The 22,162-nt window shown below is 42.7% G+C and overlaps 1 protein-coding gene across 1 annotated transcript in view; it reads right to left on the bottom strand.

Annotated features, from left to right (window-relative positions):
* Window positions 1–7,978: 7,978 nt before the first annotated feature.
* The window catches only part of LOC139411242 (complement component 5), a 65,182-nt gene continuing 50,998 nt past the window's right edge, over window positions 7,979–22,162 (bottom strand). Inside the window, exons 29-40 of the mRNA XM_071157276.1 lie at window positions 16,144–16,299; window positions 15,720–15,782; window positions 13,722–13,815; window positions 13,369–13,408; window positions 12,634–12,736; window positions 11,303–11,377; window positions 11,017–11,122; window positions 10,838–10,924; window positions 10,561–10,650; window positions 10,298–10,381; window positions 8,550–8,688; window positions 7,979–8,425 (exon numbers count right to left, since the gene is read on the bottom strand). Coding sequence (XP_071013377.1) covers window positions 8,293–8,425; window positions 8,550–8,688; window positions 10,298–10,381; window positions 10,561–10,650; window positions 10,838–10,924; window positions 11,017–11,122; window positions 11,303–11,377; window positions 12,634–12,736; window positions 13,369–13,408; window positions 13,722–13,815; window positions 15,720–15,782; window positions 16,144–16,299 — 1,170 coding nt within the window. The 3' untranslated portion in view covers window positions 7,979–8,292. The remainder of the gene's footprint in view (window positions 8,426–8,549; window positions 8,689–10,297; window positions 10,382–10,560; window positions 10,651–10,837; window positions 10,925–11,016; window positions 11,123–11,302; window positions 11,378–12,633; window positions 12,737–13,368; window positions 13,409–13,721; window positions 13,816–15,719; window positions 15,783–16,143; window positions 16,300–22,162) is intronic.

Here is a 22,162-nt window from a genome sequence, read left to right as displayed (position 1 = left end):
CCTCGGATCCTCAAAAGGTTCTACAGCTGCACCATCGAGAGCATCCACTGGTTGCATCACTGCCTGGTATGGCAACTGCTCTGCTCGGCCTCCGACCGCTAGGCACTACAGAGTAGTGCGTCTGGTCCAGTACATCACTGGGGCCAAGCTTCCTGCCATCCAGGACCTTTATACCAGGCTTTGTCCCCCCCCATCCCCCCCAAAAAAATGTCAAAGACTCCAGCTTGTTTTCTCTGCTACAGCATGGAAAGCGGTACCGGAGCACCAAGTCTAGGTCCAAAAGGCTTCTTAACAGCTTCTACCCCCAAGCCATAGGGCTATCCTCTTTTACGCTGCTCCTACCACAGTAAAAATACAAGTGTTAATTTAACTCCTATAGTTTAAATCAACTCTGTATCATATAACATTTGGTCCCAGTCTATATACTGTTAAAGTTAATTTTCAGATCTTCAGGTAGTGTCACATTTTCAGAGTTAATTGGACTCAAAATGGTGTTAAAATTCACACAAATGTGTAATAATATTTAACACTGGTTTGGTTATACTCTCCAGTGTTATTTAATCACTCTTTTCAGAGTCAAGTATACTCAAAGTTGTGTTAAAATTGACACTTTTTTCTCTAGTGTTATCCAGAAAGTTACCGTTACCAAATTACTTAACTTGGTGTCAATATATGTGAATAAACTCAACTCCACATGATAAATGTCCAACATTTATTGTAAATGTCATCAATTTCAATGTTAATGCACATCAACCCACCCCTCACCTTTCCTTTTAATCAGTGTAACCATTTACAGATAATGTCAACATTACAAGTGACATGCTCACCAGAAAAAGCAATATGGGACAACAAATGTGTTATTCATTCTATACGACATTTGTATATCAAATCATCTATGATAATGCAGGTTGTCGACATGAAAGAAAACAAAACCATGTTTTGACTTGGTTACTTTGTATGCATGGAAATGTTCTTGAAAAGCTATATATATATTTTTAAAATTATGCTTACCTTCATACCCCAACTATGAATTACAGGTCAAATTTTCTGGATGCAGTGGGGATAATGAATTAGAAAATGGTGCTTTGGTAAAAGTTTTCTGGGGAAACTGTTTAAATAGTTTGCGGTGCTCCACCATCAAATGTTTTAAATAAACATAGGAGAAAATATTATGTTAACTATTTGAAGTCATAAAAGGAGTAGGCCTCAGTGCTGGTCAGTAGAAGGTATCAAATCCCCCCAAAATAAGAATGTTTCTCAGTAGGCACTATGACAAAATTGCATTAAGTCCCAAATCATTCGATCCTTCTGATAAATTCACAGCCACTGGTTTGTTTCTTTTCATGAATCCATAATCAAAACTTTGTATTCTTAAATCTCTAATTCTGCTGATGTTACATGTTTTTCCTTCAGATAAAGAAATAATAACTTCAACTTGCACTGGGCCACACCCTCTAACAAGTTCTCACAGGTGTATGTTAGTCAAACAAGAATTCCATTTAGGAGAGAAGTTCCTTAAAGTAAAATATATAGCAATATATACCAATTTATGAATTCCTAGCTTGGAACCCAGAGGGTTTGCAACCTCAAAATCATTATAGGACTATTTCATCTGTATTGCGTGCCTTTCTATTGAGAACAGAGGGTGACTCTTAATAAAAGATCCATCACAAATATCACAGTCTTGTGTCACTGGTATCGCGTCTTTGCAACATCTCTGAAACATGTTGACTTTTGAATATTGACTGCAAGGTAGACAATATTGGAACATACATACATTTGTCTTGAACTGCAATCTGTGCATATGTTCCAGTCTTTTTTGTCTTGTGTCAAATCTTGAGCCAATGACATGTTCAACTGGTTTCTCTGTGAAAGAATGTGGGACCTCTTGTATTCAGAATTTAGCACAGTGAAAGGATTCTCTAACCCTTCAAAACATTCCTCAACTTTCTTGGACATTTCAGTTTGTCCTTCATCACACAGAACATGCTTAATGACAGTTTCTTCAGCTCACTGTTGGATAATCATGAACTCTTCCATGGAATTCACAACAGAATTAACTGTACTTTGACCTACACCTGCTGCCTTTAGATCAGCAGTTACAGATGCACACCTATTTACAATGTCTGGGGAAGACATCGCTGTCTCACTCTACATTTTCAGTCAACACTTCTCCAACAGCATTACCCTTACAAGTGTTAAAGGTGCTTTGAGGGTTTGAAAGAAATCGACATCACCGACTGAACCAAATTAACTGCTAATGTGGCAATTATTTAAATGCTTTCTAAAACCAGAAAAGCTACCAAAGGAATGTGAACATCCCACCTGACCACATTTTAGATGAAGAGTTCTCCCAGGACAGAGTCCATTAATTACTTTAAGGTGCTTGAACTTGTATGCTCAGTCTTGCATAGAAAACACTTAATAATTTCTTCTTAGCAGATCTTCACTAACGCAACATTCTTGCTCTTAACTCGGGGAGTCTCCTTTGTTTCCCCCATATCAATGTTATAGATGGTTGTTTGCACAAAAGTGAAGAAGTTACTCAAGCAAGTACTGTATGACGTACCAAAAACGAAGTGAGCCTTAAAGAGTTCGTAAAAGGCTCCCAGTGGGGCCCGTAGCCTTGCATGGAACCATATGCTTGCAGATCACAACAAGTAGGAGTGAATGCTGCTCTTTGTGGATCCCAAGGCAAGAAGGTAGGGCTGACTGCTTTGGTATCCAGATGCTGCTGCACACTGGTTCCAACCTAACACACAACAGATATTGGTAGGAGCATTTAGTGACTAACTTCTGACAAAGGTTATATGAACATCAGATCACTTCACGCTATGCATGGGAGCTTGAGGTAGGGACATAATGTACATCGAACTTGCAAGAATATTAACAATATGCTAACTAACTTAACTACGCAATGTTTATTGACTTGATTATTCACATCATTCTTAGCATCGCTAAGTGGTATAGTCGTTGTGGTTCTCAATGGACATTGTTAGGGTGTGTTCGTTTATTCGCTTTGGCTATCTACTCCAATTTCAGAGCACTCTCATCTGTGTGTGCCAGAGCTTAGAATAACTGATGAATTTACAAATGATCAACACTAGTTGAATATGGCTTGTGTCAGTAAACCTTTGGCAAAAAAGCGTAAATAAATTGTTGCCAGCAGCACAGTTAGTCATCAACGCTCTAGATAACATGAAAACAGCCTAACCAGCTCTGCTAGGGTGAGTAAAATGGTCAGAGTGAGGTGTTCTCTCATTAGTTTCAAAGTAGCTAGCAAGCCCATGTTAGCCAGTTAGCTTGGGTGCTTGACTGCCTTTGTGAAGTCAGAACGTTCAGATCAACCCTACTCCTTAGCCAGAGCGTCCAGTGTGCGCTCTGAACACTGTCTGTTCGTAAATACACAATCTGACAAAGCTCTGAATTTATGAACACTCAGAGCACTCTCCGGCACTCCAGATTGAATTTACGAACACACCGAAGTCGTAAAATGTCTAGCTAGTCATTTGTTATGCTAGCAACTGTCCGGAAGACAGGCAAAGCGCTAGTACGTTCAACTGAAAGGACACTGTTTGTTTACAGCAGGTATTCCCAAACAGGGGTACGCGCCTGAGTAGCCTCTTTTCACTGCCAAAAATAAAACTAAACCATCTAGTGTTCAGCAAAATAACAACACAAGGTAAAATACAGGTAGCCTTGTCAAATAATTAACATCCAATCACATTAACCATTACTCTCTCGCGAGAATTCCACTAACAGTCTGTATGCATCCAAACGTGGCTGCTGCTCATGTTGATATCTGTACTGATGGCGCAAAAGCCATGACAGGGAGGCATAGTAGAGTGGTAACGCGTGTGCAAGCAGTTTCTCCCGAGGCCACTTGGGTACACTGCAGCATCCACCGAGAGGCTCATGCTGCCAAGGGAATGCCTGACAGCTTGAAAGAAGTACTTATTTGTAATAAAGTGCAAATTAATTACTTAAAAATCATACAATGTGATTTTCTGGATTTTTGTTTTAGATTCCGTCTCTCACAGTTGAAGTGTACCTATGATAAAAATGACAGACCTCTACATGCTTTGTAAGTAGGAAAACCTGCAAAATCTGCTGTGTATCAAATACTTGTTCTCCCCACTGTATATGTATATATATATATATATATATTCCATGTCAGATATATATATTTTCCATTTTTTATTCAAATGGAATGGAGTAGAACAGCAAACACACACATGGTCACTGCGCCTGCTACTCCTCTCCATTTCCATATGAAATAGCCATTGGGTGCTGTTGGGGGGGAGGGCAGGCCCACAACAATGGCCGGGGTTGAATTGAACAGTACTTCACCTTAGTGACTGTTCCCTCTGCTCTATACAATACATATCTGTTTATGTTATGTTTATTTTATGTGATGATAAAAGGCTCATACAGTGATAGCGACTCCGACTGGGAGCCCCCGGTGCCAAGCTGCCCGCTCTACCTCTGCCCCCTCTACTCCTGCCTCCAGTGGTGTTCATATGCCACAGTTCATTACAGCATGGAGGCGTCGTTGTGTTCTGTGTCGCATGAAGTCCCCCATCACCTGCACCACTTGTTCAGTTTGCCTGTGCTTTACATCAGAAAGAGACTGCTATGGGACATGGCACAGGCCGCAAAATATTGTGTAGAGGACTTCCAAAGGGTAAATATTTTTTTCTAATATTTGTATATTTTTTTTGTGTGTTAGAATTCGTTTTTGATATGTTGTATATAGTTATTTGCACTGTTGTATATAATTATAGGTCATTTCACCAATTCGGCCACTTGGGTACATTTGGGCAACTTGTGTGGGACACCTGGGTGACTTCATGCTAAATGTCATGTAGCTCACCCATTCCTGAAGTTATCAGTCTGAAACTTTGTACACCTACAGTTGCCCTCTTGTGTTATCCACCACAATTAACTCCAGCATCCTATCTGACTGTATCAATATTCTAGTACATGTGAAGGATGATGCTACAACAATAAAAAACAGAAAACGTATGCTCTTTCTTTCTCTTTTTTTCCACCAGATCTACTGTGTTATATTCTCCTACATTCAATTAACATTTCCACAAACTTCAGAATGTTTCCATTCAAATGATACCAAGAATATGCATATCCTTGCCTCTGGGGCTGAGCTACAGGCAGTTAGATTAGGGTATGTCTTCAGGTGGAAATTGAGAACAAGGGATGCAGCCATAACAAGATAACTAAGGTCAGGGCGTGACATTCAGGGCTAATCTCTATAGTTAGCCAGCTAATTACGAGCGGCTTGCTAAACAAAAAGACCTTACCTCTTCTAATATGTTGGAGTTGGTTCCCTGGTGATTGACATAGGAGCTCAGCCATGATAGCATGGAGTAAAAAGGTGGCACCGTTTTCCCACCTGCATCTCCACTTCGACCCTTAATTTAAAAAAAATCTTAACCAACTGCCTCCACTTCTTGTAACAAGCTTCCCCTTCCATCCCCATTACCTCCCTGATCTCTTTTCAGGAGTTGAAACTAAACTATTGTCTTTGAAATCCCTACATGTGGCATCATAAAGATGTTTATATTTGCAACCTTCTTCTGATAGCCTTTCGTCAAATTTCTCCATGTTTGTTCTGAAGGAAATTAGTTTGTGTTATAACAGGATGTACCGCCTCCACCTATTCTCAACCAATCATGTCAATGCAGAGCTATACAGAGCTAAACGGAGGCCTCTGCATTGTTACAAAATTTCAGAGGTGCACAGCGATGCGTGACAGATGCGTGGATCAAGCATAAATTGGCTTTTACGGTCGCTGTCCTTTCAGCACAACGAGCTTGTCACTTTTGATGTGACACTTGTTGCTATTGGTGATAGTGTGATATTGGTGTTAGGCTACCATAAGTTATGTAAACTGTGTGTTTTTTGTTTTGCTTCTCACACTATTAATGTTATGACCTATGCAGATGTTCAGTTTGTCCCAGACTCTAATTAGGTTCTATCATTTTCTTTCGTCTTTATTTACTTTTGAGCACTGAGGTTGAAATACTTTATCTGGTGGGAGTACTTTGATCTTTTTAACCTGTCTCTCCTCTCTGGGGAGGTTCCCATTGCTTGGAAGGCAGTCCCGGTGCATCCTTCACTTAAAGGGGGAGATCAAGCTGATTCAGATGACCATCCTATCCATAATAGATTACGGAGATGCAATTTATAGATCGGCAGGTAAGGGTGCTCTCAAGCGGTTAGATGTTCTTTACCATTCGGCCATCACATTTGCCACCAATACTCCTTTGGGACACATCACTGCACTCTATACTCCTCTGTAAACCAGTCATCTCTGTATACCCGTCGCAAGACCCACTGGTTGATGCTTATTTATAAAACCCTCTTAAGCCTCACTCCCCCTTATCTGAGATAACTACTGCAGCCCTCATTCTCCACAAACAACACCTGTTCTACCAGTCACATTCTGTTAAAGGCCCCCAAAGCACACTCATCCCTGGGTCGCTCCTCTTTTCAATTCGCTGCAGCTAGCAATTTGAACGAGCTGCAACAAACCCTCAAACTGGGCAGTTTTCTTATCCATCTCTTCATTCAAAGACTCAATAATGGACACTCACTGACAGTTGGGGCTGCTTCGTGTGATGTATTGTTGTCTGTACCTTCTTGCTTTTGTGCTGTTGTCTGTGCCCAATAATGTTTGAACCATGTTTTGTGCTGCTACCATGTTGTGCTGCTGCCATGTTGCATTGCTACCATGTAGTTGTCATGTGGTGTTGCTACCATGCTGTGTTTTCATGTGTTGAAATGGTGTAAAATACTTGTATGCTTGAGGAATTTTAATGAGATTTGTTGTTTTGAATTTGGCGCCCTGCACTTTCACTGGCTGTTGCGGAGTGTTCCAGTCCTAGACAGGTTAATCTACTCATCAGCCCTAACAAAACCTATTGCATAGCATTTCTTATCCTGTGATACACTTAAGGGAAAGTTCAGGGATTTTACACACTGCAAACAACTAGCAACATTTTGGGATCAATTCCCCATGTAAGTCAATGTATTAAAGTAGTATGTATTAAATGTCATGCCTGATATTGTGACCAATGAATTGGTTGAAAGGTAGACAGCATTTGTAGTGTATTGCATTGGATAGCATGGTATTGTACTCATGGATGCCAAGGGAAGTCAGGATCTCCACCCCAACCCCCCCTTTCCAAAACAAACTGAAGAATTTATCTTTCGTCTCTGTGTTTCATACATTTCCTTGCGCAAGAGGCTGAATGTATATCACTGGAGAAAGCATCAGAGTGAACAAAACAGCGCCCCCTCGGTTATGTGTAGCCCATCTAACTGATGCTGTCTGGTCAAAAGGAGTATGACGTTGTTGCCCGTAGCACTGAATGCAAGGGACACCATCGAGCATTTGGCCTCCCTTGATATATATATATTTTATAGATAGTTAGCGTTGAGCTAAACTGAGTGAGCTCAGCTGTGAATGGTCCTGGCACACCAAAAAAAAGTGTCAAGGGAAACCAGTTTGGTTTTGGCTTCACAGCAATCACATCAGAAGCCAAACGTCATTGACAGAAAACTTGAATTGTTGCATCGTTGTGTCGTTATCCTCCGGTGGCTAGCTAGCTAACTAAAATTGTCCCCTTCCTAAATTAGCCACAGATGGAGATAGGGATTTGGACATGTGGTTTTACTTAATTCTCTGTACTGGCCAATGATTATAAAGGCGATTCTGATCCAACTATAAATTCATATATTATGCCCCTGGCCTGAAAGGATAGAAAGGTCAACATGTAGCTAATGTGTCTTCTTATTGTCTCAGCCTTATATCTCGGTGTCAAGGTACAGTTTATGAACTAACAGGTTATAGAGCAAACAATGCAATTATCACAACACAGGTTGTAATATCTATTTTTTTCCCTGGCTTGGCATCCCAGATGATGTTACACACACAGCTACTGACACACACACGAAATCCATATCATCTGTTTATTTGTACAAAATTAATGAGACCTATGGCACGGTTATGTATTCATAATAATCTTAAAAACACCATATCATAAAATTATGTTGTGTCTTTCTGAGTTAGTATCTTGCTGTTTCCTTTTATATTTAGCTGCTATAAACAAAAAATGCCTAAATGTGTCTAAAGCAACCTTTGCCTGCTCATAGTTGTCATGTGATGCACACCAGATGATGTCATCAGTGTCTCCTGAACTTAAACCTGCCGTTTTTTGTCTTGGTTCTGGATATTATGAATTTGGTGTTGAAAAAGGGTGAAGTGCCCCTTTAACAGCCTTCAAATAGAACACGTTCTGCATAATCATTCAGAATGTCTACATATTTAGTGCAGGCGGGACTTCTCTCACATTCAGTTGGCCACATCTCAACTGTAGCCTGGGAATCCAAAGGGTATCTATACCTGAAACATAGGGTTAGGGTCAGACCTGAATCAAAAAATACGTGGTTATAGTGCAGTATATTGTCAGTAGCCAAGTTTTATAATATTTTTGTAATCCAAAATAAAGACCAATGCACACACTCACTTATAACTTCTGCCAACTCGTATCTGCATGCTGTCTGCACCCATGATCAGGTACTGCCCACCAATCTTCATATCCACAGAACTGCAACTGGCCTTTTTGACAAATTCCACCTCTGTGTTGATATTGACATTGTCCAACCCTGTCATTTACACAAAACAGGAATAAAGTTAAACACATATACAGTATGTCACAAAAGTGAGTACACCCCTCAGATTTTTGAAAATATTTGAGTATATCTTTTCATCTGACAACCATGAAATGACACTTTGCTACAATGTAAAGTAGTGAGTGTACAGCTTGTATAACAGTGTAAATTTGCTGTCCCCTCAAAATAACTCAACACAGCCAAATTGGGCCCAATTAGCCATTTTCCCTCCCCGGTGTCATGTGACTTGTTAGTGTTACAAGGTCTCAGGTGTGAATGGGGAGCAGGTGTGTTCAATTTGGTGTCATCGCTCTCACACTCCCTCATTCTGACTGGTCACTGGAAGTTCAACATGGCACCTCATGGCAAAGAACTCTCAAATAATTGTTGCTCTACATAAAGATGGCCTGGGCTATAAGAAGATTGCAAAGAACCTGAAACTGAGCTGTAGCACGGTGGCCAAAACCGTACAGCGGTTTAACTGGACAGGTTCCACTCAGAACAGGCCTCGCCATGGTCGACCAAAGAAGTTGAGTGCATGTATTCAGCGTCATATCTAGAGGTTGTCTTTGGGAAATAGAAGGGGTGGGGGGGGTCAGCCTGTCAGTGCTCAGACCATACGCCGTACACTGCATCAAATTGGTCTGCATGGCTGTCGTCCCAGAAGGAAGCTTCTTCTAAAGATGATGCACAAGAAAGCCCGCAAACAGTTTGCTGAAGACAAGCAGACTAAGGACATGGATTACTGGAACCATGTCCTGTGGTCTGATGAGACCAAGGTAAACTTATTTGGTTCAGATGGTGTCAAGCCTGTGTGGCGGCAACCAGGTGAGGAGTACAAAGACAAGTGTCTTGCCTACTGTCAAGCATGGTGGTGGGAGTGTCATGGTCTGGGGCTGCATGAGTGCTGCCGGCACTGGGGAGCTACAGTTCATTGAGGGAACCATGAATGCCAACATGTACTGTGACATACTAAAGCAGAGCATGATCCCCTCCCTTCGGAGACTGGGCCGCAGGGCAGTATTCCAACATGATAACGACCCCAAACACACCTCCAAGTCGACCACTGCCTTGCTAAAGAAGCTGAGGGTAAAGGTGATGGACTGGCCAAGCATGTCTCCAGACCTAAACCCTATTGAGCATCTGTGGGGCATCCTCAAACGGAAGGTGGAGGAGTGCAAGGTCTCTAACATCCACCAGCTCTGCAATGTCGTCATGGAGGAGTGGAAGAGGACTCCAGTGGCAACCTGTGAAGCTCTGGTGAACTCCATGCCCAAGAGGGTTAAGGCAGTGCTGGTGGCCACACAAAATATTGACACTTTGGGCCCAATTTGGACATTCACTTAGGGGTGTACTCACTTTTGTTGCCAGCGGTTTAGACATTAATGGCTGTGTGTTAAGTTATTTACACTGTTATACAAGCTGTACACTCACTACTTTACATTGTAGCAAAGTGTCATTTCTTCAGTGTTATCACATGAAAATATATACTGATATTTACAAAAATGTGAGGGGTGTACTCACTTTTGTGATATACTGTACATATACACACACACACATTTCTTACTTTATATTTAAAAAGTTTTATAGGAGATAGACTTACCCCTTTTGAAGGGATCCTCCACATTTGCCACATAAGTACTAAAATCACCTTCTTCCGCAATGGATTTGATTTTTACCTTGAAAGCTGTGAGAAAAGACGCAAACATATCATATGCAAGTCCTCCTAAACGAAACAAATAGAATAAGCTCATCATACCAAAAAGGACTGCCTACAAATGTGAAATGTCTTCAATAAATCAATTGGGCATTGGAGACAATTTTTACTGATGAGGTTGTAAAAGTTCTAACAAAGTATCATCTTACCATATTTTATATTGTCACGGCAGGTAGTTCGTCTTCTTTCCTCAGCAGTGATGCTGGGATCCATCTCTGATTTGAAGTTGCAGCATTCCGCTATCATCACAGAAACGGATTGCAGTCACAAATAAAAATAAACAAAGTAATCACCCATAATTTACATTAACTTGAACAAATGACCAACCAGTTTTATCCAAACCCACTCATGTTCCACCCTCCATACATCTTCAATGCTTATAATTTACTCGCAAACACCACTGTCCTCTGAGCCCATATGACTTACCTGCCATGCAGTGGCACTGTTCCCCTACACAAAGCCGCAGTAGCTTGGTTTCTATAGGCGGGGAGTAGAGCTTGGAACATTGGCTCTCTGTGGAGCAATAGAGAAGGATTATTTTAAAGTTGCTCAAACTTCCTGTGGTATATTAGTTTCTATGGGTTTTGTTTTCCGCCATACTGTACCTTGATCATTGTACTCGTAGATTTTAAACAAGGAAGCACTGACCATGCCAACTCGAAAGAGTTCTTTTATACGGAATCCCACACAGACAAATTGGTCAAAGGGGACCTGTAGTGTGAAAGGCAGTGACAGTGTTAACATTATATGACACACTTGAACAAAAGTATAGGACTACAGTATTAGGACAAATTTAAACTAAAGTACAGGACTACATTATATGATTCATTTGAATGTCCACACCTAAACCAACATGTTCCAATAGCAGAAGAGAAGATAAGTGGAACTTACTGAGTCCAGCTGAAGCACAACCTTGTCTCCTGTGATCTTGTAGTCAGATATCACAGATTCCAGTCCATCCCTAAACTGAGGGAGTTGATCACACAACCAAAAACAGGCCATTTCATTCATGTGGAACAGTGTACAAATACACTGAACAAAAATATGGATTTTACTGAGTTACAGTTCATATAAGGAAATCTCTCAATTGAAATAAATTAATTAGGCCCTAATGTATGGATTTCAGATGACTGGGAATACAGATATGCATCTGTTGGTCAGAGATATCTTTAAAAAAAAAGGTTGTGGCTTGGATCAGAAAACCAGTCAGTATCTAGGTGTGACCACCATTTTCCTCATGCAGCGCTACATCTCCATAGAGTTGATCAGGCTGTTGATTGTGTTGTCCAACACCTCTTTAATGGCTGTGCAAAGTTGCTCGATATTAGCGGGAACTGGAACGTGCTGTTCTACACGTAGATCCACAGCATCCCAAACATGCTCAATTGGTGACATGTCTGGTGAATATTCAGGCGATGGAAGAACTGGGACATTTTCAGCTTACAGGAATTGTGTACAGATCCTTGCGACATGGGGCCATGCATTATCATGTTGAAACATGAGGTGATGGCGGCGAATGAATGGCACAACAATAGGCCTCGGATCTCGTCACGGTATCTCTGTGAATTCAAATTGCCATCGATAAAATGCAATTGTGTTTGTTGTCCACAGAAAACTGCAGTTAGGTCAAGACCCTGGTGAGGACGACGAGAATGCAGATGAGCTTCCCTGAAATGATTTCTGACAATTTGTGCAGAAATTCTTTGGTTGTCAAAACCCAGTTTCATCAGCTGGCTGGTCTCAGATGATTCCGCAGGTGAAGAAGCCGGACGTGGAGGTCCTGGGCTGGTTGGACGTACTGCCAAATTCTCTAAAATGACAATGGAGGCGGCTTATGGTAAAGAAATTAACATTACATTTTCTGGCAACCGCTTTGGTGGACAATCCTGCAGTCAGCATGCTAATTGCACATTCCCTCAAAACTTGAGACATCTGTAGCACATTTTAGAGTGGCCTTTTATTGGTGCACCTGTGTAATGATTATGCTGTTTAATCAGGTTCTTGATATGCCACACCTGTCAGGTGAATGGATTATCTTGGCAAAGGAAAAAATGCTCACTAACAGGGATGTAAACAAAGTTGTGCACAAAATAGGAGAGCAATACGTTTTTTGTGCATATGGAACATTTCTGGGATCTTTTATTTCAGCTCATGAAACATGGGACCAACACTTGTTCAGTGTAGATTTAGGAGAAAGTGGAAAACATGAATATGTTAATTACCATATTCAGATCTTCTTGGAAGGGTTGCACCCCAGTGGGTAGTTGGATTTCCATGACTGTGTGGCTGGAGTCAGTGAATACCTCGTTTGGAGGGGGATTGTATCTTTAAAACATATGAGACAATTTAAGCACTGTTCTATGAAGTATATTTTACTTTACAGAAATTCACATTGTCTTTACAGTGGTGGAGATAGCGTTAGATTTTCTTTGTATTTTAATTACATTAAAACAGATACAAAAAACACCTTATGGAACAGCGGGGACTGTGAAGCAACACAAACATTGACACAGACACACGCATACACATGCACACACATACACACGCGCGCGCGCGCTCGCGCAATACATACACATGGATTTAGTACTGTAGATATGTGGTAGTGGTGGAGTAGGGGCATGAAAGCACACAGTGTGTTGTGAAATCTGTGAATGTATTGTAATGTTTTAAAATTGTATAAACTGCCTTAATTTTGCTGGACCCCAGGAAGAGTAGCTGCTGCTTTGGCAGCAGCTAATGGGGATCCATAATGAATTGAAATACAAATAAAACGATGGTGATTTACTCAATAAATTACTGTGAACTAATATATAGAGTGTGTGACTCTATTTATTTTCATAGTTTATAGTTTATTCTCCGTCAGTCAGCACCTCTACATAAAATAATTTCCTCTGGGCGTGCGCCAGCTCATGTTTTTTATTCGATTAATTTAAAAAATATATATATATTTTACTCACTTTGCACATGCGACAATTCGAGAGGAATGCAGCATAGTATCTGGTGAAGTAGAAATGAAAGCTACAGTACCAGTCAAACGTTTGGACACACCTACTCATTCCAGTGCTTTTCTTTATTTTTACTATTTTCTACATTGTAGAATAATAATGAAGACATCAAAACTAGGAAATAACACACATGGAATAATTTAGTAACAAAAAAAGTGTTCAACAAATCAAACTAGTTCAAATAAAGAAAATCCTTGAATGAGTAGGTGTGTCCAAACTGTTGACTGGTGCTGTATATTTGTTTCCATGTTTATTGTGAGAGAAATGGTTGTAGTAAGTTTACAGACATTGATTCACTGTCATACCTTTGGACTTTTTGTTAGGATGATGCACTTCAATGGAAATGTCAAATTTGCAGTTTTTGTTGGTCTCTGTTGTTTTATAATAAACGGTTTTCATCTGTTGTCAGATAAGAATTGAGCATACTGTTTAATCTAGAGTTGAAACAACAATTGGGTATGACAGTTGAACTAAGCTCATGAGGCATAAAATAAATTATTCAAGAATGAATGGGTATATGTAAATCATTACTTAAATGTACAGTGGCAAGATAAAGTATGTGAACCCTTTGGAATTACCTGGATTTCTGCATTAATTGGTCATAACATTTGATCTGATCTTCATCCAAATCACAACAATAGACAAACGTAGTGGGCTTAAACTAATAACACAAATTATTGTATTTTTCTATATTGAATACATTAGGTTGGAAAAAGTATGTGAACCCCTGGGCTAATGACTTCTCCAAAAGCTGATTGGAGTCAGGAGTCAGCTAACCTGGAGTCCAATCAATGAGACTAGATTGGAGATGTGTGTTAGAGCTGCCTTGCCTTATAAAAAACACTCACAAAATTTGAGTTTGCTATTCACAAGAAGCATTTCCTGATGTGAACCATGCCCTGAACCAAAGAGATCTCAGAAGACCTAATATTAAGAATTGTTGACTTGCATAAAGCTGTAAAGGGTTACAAAAGTATCTCTAAAAGCCTTGATGTTCATCAGTCCAGGGTAAGACAAATTGTCTATAAATTGAGAAAGTTCAGCACTGTTGCTACTCTCCCTAGGAGTGGCCATCCTGCAAAGATAACTGCAAAAGCACAGCTCAGAATGCTCAATGAGGTTAAGAAGAATCCTAAACTGTCAGCTAAAGACTTACAGAAATCTCTGGAACATGCTAACATCTCTGTTGTCGAATCTACGATACGTAAAACACTAAACAAGAATGGTGTTCATGGGAGGACACCACGGAAGAAGCCACTGCTGTCCAAAAAAACCCATTGCTGCTCGTCTGAGGTTTGCAGAAGTGCACCTGGATGTTCCACAGCGCTACTGGCAAAATATTCTGTGGACAGGTGAAACTACAGTTGAGTTGTTGGTGTGCTGTGCCTTCCAAACATCAAAACCTCATCCCAACTGTAAAGTATGGTGGCGGGAGCATCATGGTTTGGGGCTGCTTTGCTATCATCGACGGAAAAATTCATTCCCAAGTTTATCAAGACATTTTGCAGGAGAATGTTAGGCTATCTGTCCGCCAATTGAAGCTCAAAAGAAGTTGGGTGATGCAACAGGACAACGACCCAAAACTTCAACAGAAGAAAATACGCCATCTGGAGTGGCCAAGTCAGAGTCCTGACCTCAACCCGATTGAGGCGCTGTGGTATGACCTCAAGAGAGCAGTTCACACCAGACATCCCAATAATATTGCTGAACTGAAACAGTTTTGTAAAGAGGAATGGTCCAAAATTCCTTCTGACCATTGTGCAGGTGTGATCCGCAACTACAGAAAACGTTTGGTTGAGGTTATTGCTGCCAGGAAGGTCAACCAGTAATGAAATCTAACGGTTCACATACTTTTTCCACCCTGCACTGTGAATGTTTACACGGTGTGTTCAATAAAGACATGAAAAAGTATAATTTTGTCGTGCGTTATTAGTTTAAGCAGACTATTTGTCTATTGTTGTGACCTAGATGAAGATCAGATCAAATTTTATGGCCAATTTATGCAGTAATCCAGGTATTTCCAAAGGGTTCACCTACTTCATTTAACTAGGCAAGTCAGTTAGGAACATTTTCTTATTTACAATGACAGCCTAACCCGGCCGACGCTGGGCCAATTGTGCGCCGCCCTATGGGACTCCCAATCACAGCCAGATGTGATACAGCCTGGAATCAAACCAGGGACTGTAGTGACGCCTCTTGCACTGAAATGCAGTGCCTTAAACTGCTGCACCACTCGGGAGCCCATAATCAACTTCTGTTTAGAAGGACATTGAGTAACGCAACAGAGGATGGATGGAACTTACCTGGACAATGGAGACTCCTGTACCAAAGCCTGTGGACACTCTGACATCTTTATCCTCAGTCACCTGTTAAAATGAGACACAGTATGACTGTATAATCATGAATTAGATGGGAGACAGAAAATAGCGAGGAAACATACAAACACAGCACATGAGAGATATAATATAGTCTGTACTGCAACTTCAGGGTTCATTTAGTAAAGATCAGTATGAAATGTACCATAGGGGTAGATGCTGAAGAAACTACATCAGTACATAAATGATTGAGATCATGATCAGGTTATACTGCAAATATCATTGACCCGATACATCATAGTCACAGGAAAACCCAAGGAAAAGATGGTCTCATTGAGAAGAAGTGGTCTTTTTGCAGGCAGTGTGTAAATTTGGGGTCACACAGCGTGTGAGGGTGGAGGTAAGCCCTTACCTCTATTGGTTTGCCCACAGGTTTCTTCTGGGTGAGCACAATTTTCCCCAGTTGTTCCCTCGTCTTTATGTAGGATGCCTCGATCAACAGATCCAGCTTGGTATATTTGACCACTTTGCTGTACTCAGTCAGAGCCTCCAGGGTGAGAATAGTGTCCTGTGTAGAGATGACATACAGTAGTGTGATGAAGAAGGTGTAGGTGGTCCTCTGTAAGTGGTCTTCTGTAGCTCAGCTGGTAGAGCATGGCACTTGCAACACCAGAATAGTCAGTTCAATTCCTGGGACTTACAGTTAAAATATATGCATGACTGTAAATCGCTTTGGATAACAGCGTCTGCTAAAAGGGATAATCAACAAGGGGCTATGTGTTATGGAAATTATTGAACAACGTGGAAGGTATGTGCCATGACTAGTGGTGGGGAGTCCATTCCTCAAGCCTCCATTCCGCTAGGGATCGAGTCCTAAGAGTCAGTATTTTGCAATGGAGGAAACTAGCTAGTTGCCATAGGCTACTTCCGAGAACGCCAACTCTCGCAACTTTTACAGCAAAGAAAGAAGCGGCTAGCCAGGGAGGGAGAGAGGGGAGGGGCACAGCCAGGCATGCCGGCCACCAGGCCGTCAGTCAGAACCGTGCATCCAAAACAAATCAAATTTTATTTGTCACATGCGCCGAATACAACTGGTGTAGAAACTTACAGTGAAATGCTTACTTACAAGCCCTTAACCAACAATGCTTTAAGAAGTTAAGAAGAAAAACGTGTTAAGTAAAAAACAGATAAGTAGAAAAATACAAAAATAAACGTAACAAATAATTAAACAGCAGCAGTAAAATAACAATGGCGAGGCTATATACAGGATGTACCGGTACAGAGTCAATGTGCGGGGGGATCGGTTAGTTGCGGTAATTGAGTAAATATGTACTTGTGAGTTATTAAAATGACTATGCATATATAACAGAGAGTAGCAGCAGCGTAGAAGGGGGGGGGGGGGGCAATGCAAATAGTCTGGGTAGCCATTTGATTAGATGTTCAGGACACTTATGGCTTGGGGGTAGATGCTGTTTAGAAGCCTCTTTGACCTAGACTTAGTGCTCTGGTACTGCTTGCCATGCGGTAGCAGAGAAAACAGTGTATGACTAGGGTGGCTGGAGTCTGACAATTTTTAGGGCTTTCCTCTGACACCACCTGGTATAGAGGTCCTGGATGGCAGGAAGCTTGGCCCGAGTGATGTACTGGGCCATACGCACTACCCTCTGTAGTATCTTGCGGTCGGAGGCCGAGCAGATGCCATACCAGGCAATGATGCAACCAGGATGCTCTCGATGGTGCAGCTGTAGAACCTTTTGAGGATCTGAGGACCCATGACAAATCTTTTCAGTCTTCTGAGGTTTTGTCGTGCCCTCTTCACAACTGTCTTGGTGTGCTTGGACCATGTTAGTTTGTTGGTGATGTGGACGCAAAGGAACTCTCAACCTGCTCCACTACAGCTCCGTCAATGAGAATGGGGGCGTGCTCGGTCCTCTTTTTCCTGTAGTCCATAATCATCATCTTTGTCTTGACCACGTTGAGGGAGAGGTTGTTATCCTTGCACTACACGGTCAGGTCTCTGACCTCCTCCCTATAGGCTGTCTCATCATTGTCGGTGATCAGGTCTACCACTGTTGTGTCATCGGCAAACTTAATGATGGTGTTGGAGTCGTGCTTGGCCATGCAGTCATGAACAGGGAGTACAGGAGGGGACTGAGCACGCACCCCTGAGGGGCCACCGTGTTGAGGATCAGCATAGCGGATGTGTTGTTACCTACCCTTACCACCTGGGGGCGGCCCATCAGGAAGTCCAGGATCCAGTTGCAGAGGGAGATGTTTAGTCCCAGGGTCCTTAGCTTAGTGATGAGCTTTGAGGGCACTATGGTGTTGAACGCTGAGCTGTAGTCAATGAATAGCATTCTCACATTGGTGTTTCTTTTGTCCACGTGGGAAAGGGCAGTGTGGAGTGCAATCGAGATTGCATCATCTGTGGATCTGTTGGGGCTTATGCAAATTGGAGTAGATCTTGGGTTTCTGGGATAGTGGTGTTGATCTGAGCCATGACCAGCCTTTCAAAGCACTTCAGGGCTACATACGTGAGTGCTACTTGTCGGTAGTCATTTAGGCAGGTTACCTTAGTGTTCTTGGGCACAGGCACTATGGTTGTCTGCTTAAAACATGTTGGTATTACAGACTCGGACAGGGAGAGGTTGAAAAGGTCAGTGAAGACACTTGCCAGTTGGTCAGCGCATGCTCGGAGTACACGTCCTGGTAATCCATCTGGCCCTGCGGCCTTGCGAATATTGACCTGTTTAAAGGTCTAACTCAAATCGGCTGCGGAGAGCGTGGTCACACAGTTGTCTGGGACAGCTGATGCTCTCATGCATGTTTCAGTGTTTCTTGCCTCGAAGCGAGCATAGAAGTTATTTAGCTCGTCTGGTAGGCACGTGTCACTGGGCAGCTCTCGACTGTGCTTCCCTTTGCAGTCTGTAATAGTTTGCAAGCCCTGTCACATCTGACGATCATCGGAGCCAGTGTAGTATAAGTCCTGTATTGACGCTTCGCCTGTTTGATGGTTCGTCGGAGGGCATAGCAGGATTTCTTATAAGCTTCGGGGTTAAAGTCCTGCTCCTTGAAAGCAGCAGCTCTATGGTAGCCTAGTGGTTAGAGCGTTGGGCCAGTAACCGAAAGGTTGCTGAATCAAATCCCTGAGCTGACATGGTAAAAATCTGTTGTTCTGCCCCTGAGCAAGGCAGTTGATCCACTGTTCCCCAGGCACTGTGCATGTCAATTAAGCCAGCCCCCGCACCTCTCTGATCCAGAGGGGTTGGGTTGAATGTGGCAAGACACATTTCAGTTGTGTGACTGACTAGGTATACACCCTTTAGCTCAATGTGGATGTTGCCTGTTATCCATGGCTTCTGGTTGGGGTATGTACGTACAGTCACTGTGGGTACAACGTCATCGATGCACTTATTGATGAAGCCAGTGACTGATGTGGTGTACACCTCAATGCCATCGGAAGAACCCCGGAACATATTCCAGTCTGTGCTAACAAAACATTCCTGTAGTTTAGTTTATCCGTATTCAAACTATGTATATGTTTAATCGTATACTTCCAACTTGTGCTAAATTAAAATATTATACTGAGTTAAATCAACCAGACTCAGGCGCTAAACTTCAACATGTCTTTACTCCATCACTGTCCGTGTAACAAGTCCCATATTCCTTTACTGATGTGGTGACGTCATATATCAGTACGTCACATCAATCAATACATGACATCCCTCCTTTACTTGGATATGAACTTCAACGTCAACCTGACATACACAACAACACTAGTTCTTTACCTATATAGAAACCTTTGTTTTTACCAATAAACAACTGAAATATGTTCAGTGTCTTATTATTTCTGTTCTCCTAATGGACTTAATTTTAAAGCTTACTTCTAAGCAAAACAAAACAGTACTATTATTATTATTTCTTAATGTAACAAAACATTCTGCACCTTTTTCACAACATACCAAACATTCAAAGTCTTCGCATTAGTCCTTTGTACTTGTCATTTTTCAGTTTATTCTCATTTTCTTTACCCCTTGCAGTACAGGATAATTAGTTTATGACAAAGTCTGTTAACTTCTGTGGCAGTTTAATTTGTCTGTGAGGCTTGACTGGCTTGGGTGTCCGTGGTCATTGTGGTGATCCCTCACAGATAGTCTGGTTGGACTCTATGTAATGTATCAGAGTAGGACTCTGTTCCACAGTCTCTTTCAGTTGTGTGGTGTCCTTTGGTTGTGGATCTGGCTCCTCAATTGTATACCTCTTTACGAATGTTGTTTTCCTTGAATACCTGGTCCTGGTTGGAGATTGAACAACCACATTGTTTCCCTCTTCATTGATCACAGTGTGTGGTTTCTTTTGAAGGTTGTTGTGAACTTGTGTGTTTTGTCCTGTTTTAGGAGGACCTGGTCTCCGATGTCCACGTCAGAGTGTTTGGCTCTGCAATGGTTGCCTGCATAGATCTTGGATTTCCCTTTCTGCTGAGCATCATATTCCTGTGTCTCCAGGTCACTGTGGTATAGCTATATCCAGAAGCTTCCACCTCATTTTCCTTTAGAAAATGAGCTCAGCTGGGCTCCTGCCCATGGTATAGTGATCAATGGACCTGTAGACTGTGACATACTTGCATAGCTCCTGCTTCCAGTCCAGCCTCAGCTTGTGCAATGCGAATCCGTTTCATGAAGGAGGCATTTTTCCACTCCACTTCACCATTTACCTGTGCCCATTTTGGCATCGTTTTTTCATGCTGTATCCTATTTTCCTGGCAGAAGTTCTGGAACTGGGATAACATGTACTGTGGGCCAAAATCAGATCAGATTGTTAATGGTAGACCATGATGACTGAAAATAGTCTCCAAACTATCAATCACCTTTTCTGCGGTAGCAGATTGCATGATATCATTTTCATAATATCTGCTGTAATACAACTACAAGTATTGAGTGTCCTGTTGGTAGTGAACCCAATAGGTCAGTGGTGACGTCCTGCCTCTGGCAGCTCCTGGCAGACTGACGTCTCTGGCAGCTCCTGGCTGACTGACGGCTCTGGCAGCTCCTGGCTGACTGGCGGCTCTGGCAGCTCCTGGCTGACTGACGGCTCTGGCAGCTCCTGGCTGACTGACGGCTCTGGCAGCTCCTGGCTGACTGACAGCTCAGGACACACTGGCGGCTCTGGCAGCTCAGGACAGACTGGCGGCTCTGGCAGCTCAGGACAGACTGACGGCTCTGGCAGCTCAGGACAGACGGGAGACTCTGGCAGCGCTGGAGAGGAGGAAGGCTCTGACAGCACTGGACGGAGGGGAGCATCTGTAGGGAGAAGACGGAGAGACAGCCTGGTGCGGGGGGCTGCCACCGAAGGGCTGGTACGTGGAGGTGGCACTGGACAGACCGGACCGTGAAGGCACACTGGAGCTCTTGAGCACCGAGCCTGCCCAACCTTACCTGGTTGAATGCTCCCCGTAGCCAGGCCAGTGCGGCGAGGTGGAATAGCCTGCACTGGGCTGTGCTGGCGAACCGGGGACACCATGCGTAAGGCTGGTGCCATGTACACCGGCCCGAGGATACGAACTGGAGACCAGATGCGTATAGCCGGCTTCATGGCACCTGGCTCAATGCCCACTCTAGCCCGGTTGATACGAGGAGCTGGAATGTACCGCACCAGGCTATGCACACGCACCGGAGACACCGTGCGCTCCACCGTATAACACGGTGCCTGCCTGGTCCCTCTCTCTCTCCGGTAAGCACGGGAAGTTGGCGCAGGACTCCTACCTGCCTTCGCCACACTCCCTGTGTGCCCCCTCCAATACATTTTTGGGGCTGCCTCTCGGGCTTCCAGCCGAGCCGCCGTGCTGCCTCCTCATACCACCGCCTCTCGGCTTTCGCTGCCTACAGCTCAGCCTTGGGGCGGCGATATTCTCCAGCCTGTGCCCCTGGTCCCTTGCCGTCCAGAATCTCCTCCCAAGTCTAGGAGTCCTGCGATCGCTGCTTCTGCTGCTGCTGCCCGTTACCACGCTGCTTGTTCCTTTTGTGGTGGGTGTTTCTGTAACGATCGTATTCGGGAGGAAGAGACGAGGACCAAAGCGCAGCGTGGTAAGTGTTCATAATTTTAATTAAAGGAAGCACTGAACACTGAATCAATACAAAAATAACAAAATTAACGAACAAAACGAAACAGTCCTGTCTGGTGACATACAAACGTAACACAAAGACAGAACAAAAGTACTAAGGTCAGAACGTGACACTCGGAAAAGCTGTTTTACATGTGGCACGAAGTATGCATTTAACGCAGCCACAGCCCTGACTTAGTCTGTTGGTTCTCCAGTGTCTGCGAGTGTGGAGAAAATGTCCTGCACAGCTGTCCCAGCACGATCTAGAAGCAAAGCTCTCCTCCATTGTTTTGTAACAGCATCAACTTCAATGGATAGTATTAATCCTTTA

This window comes from Oncorhynchus clarkii, chromosome 6, assembly GCF_045791955.1.
Source record: "Oncorhynchus clarkii lewisi isolate Uvic-CL-2024 chromosome 6, UVic_Ocla_1.0, whole genome shotgun sequence".
In the NCBI taxonomy this organism is placed as follows: domain Eukaryota; kingdom Metazoa; phylum Chordata; class Actinopteri; order Salmoniformes; family Salmonidae; genus Oncorhynchus; species Oncorhynchus clarkii.
This window is presented reverse-complemented; position numbering and strand designations above follow the sequence as displayed.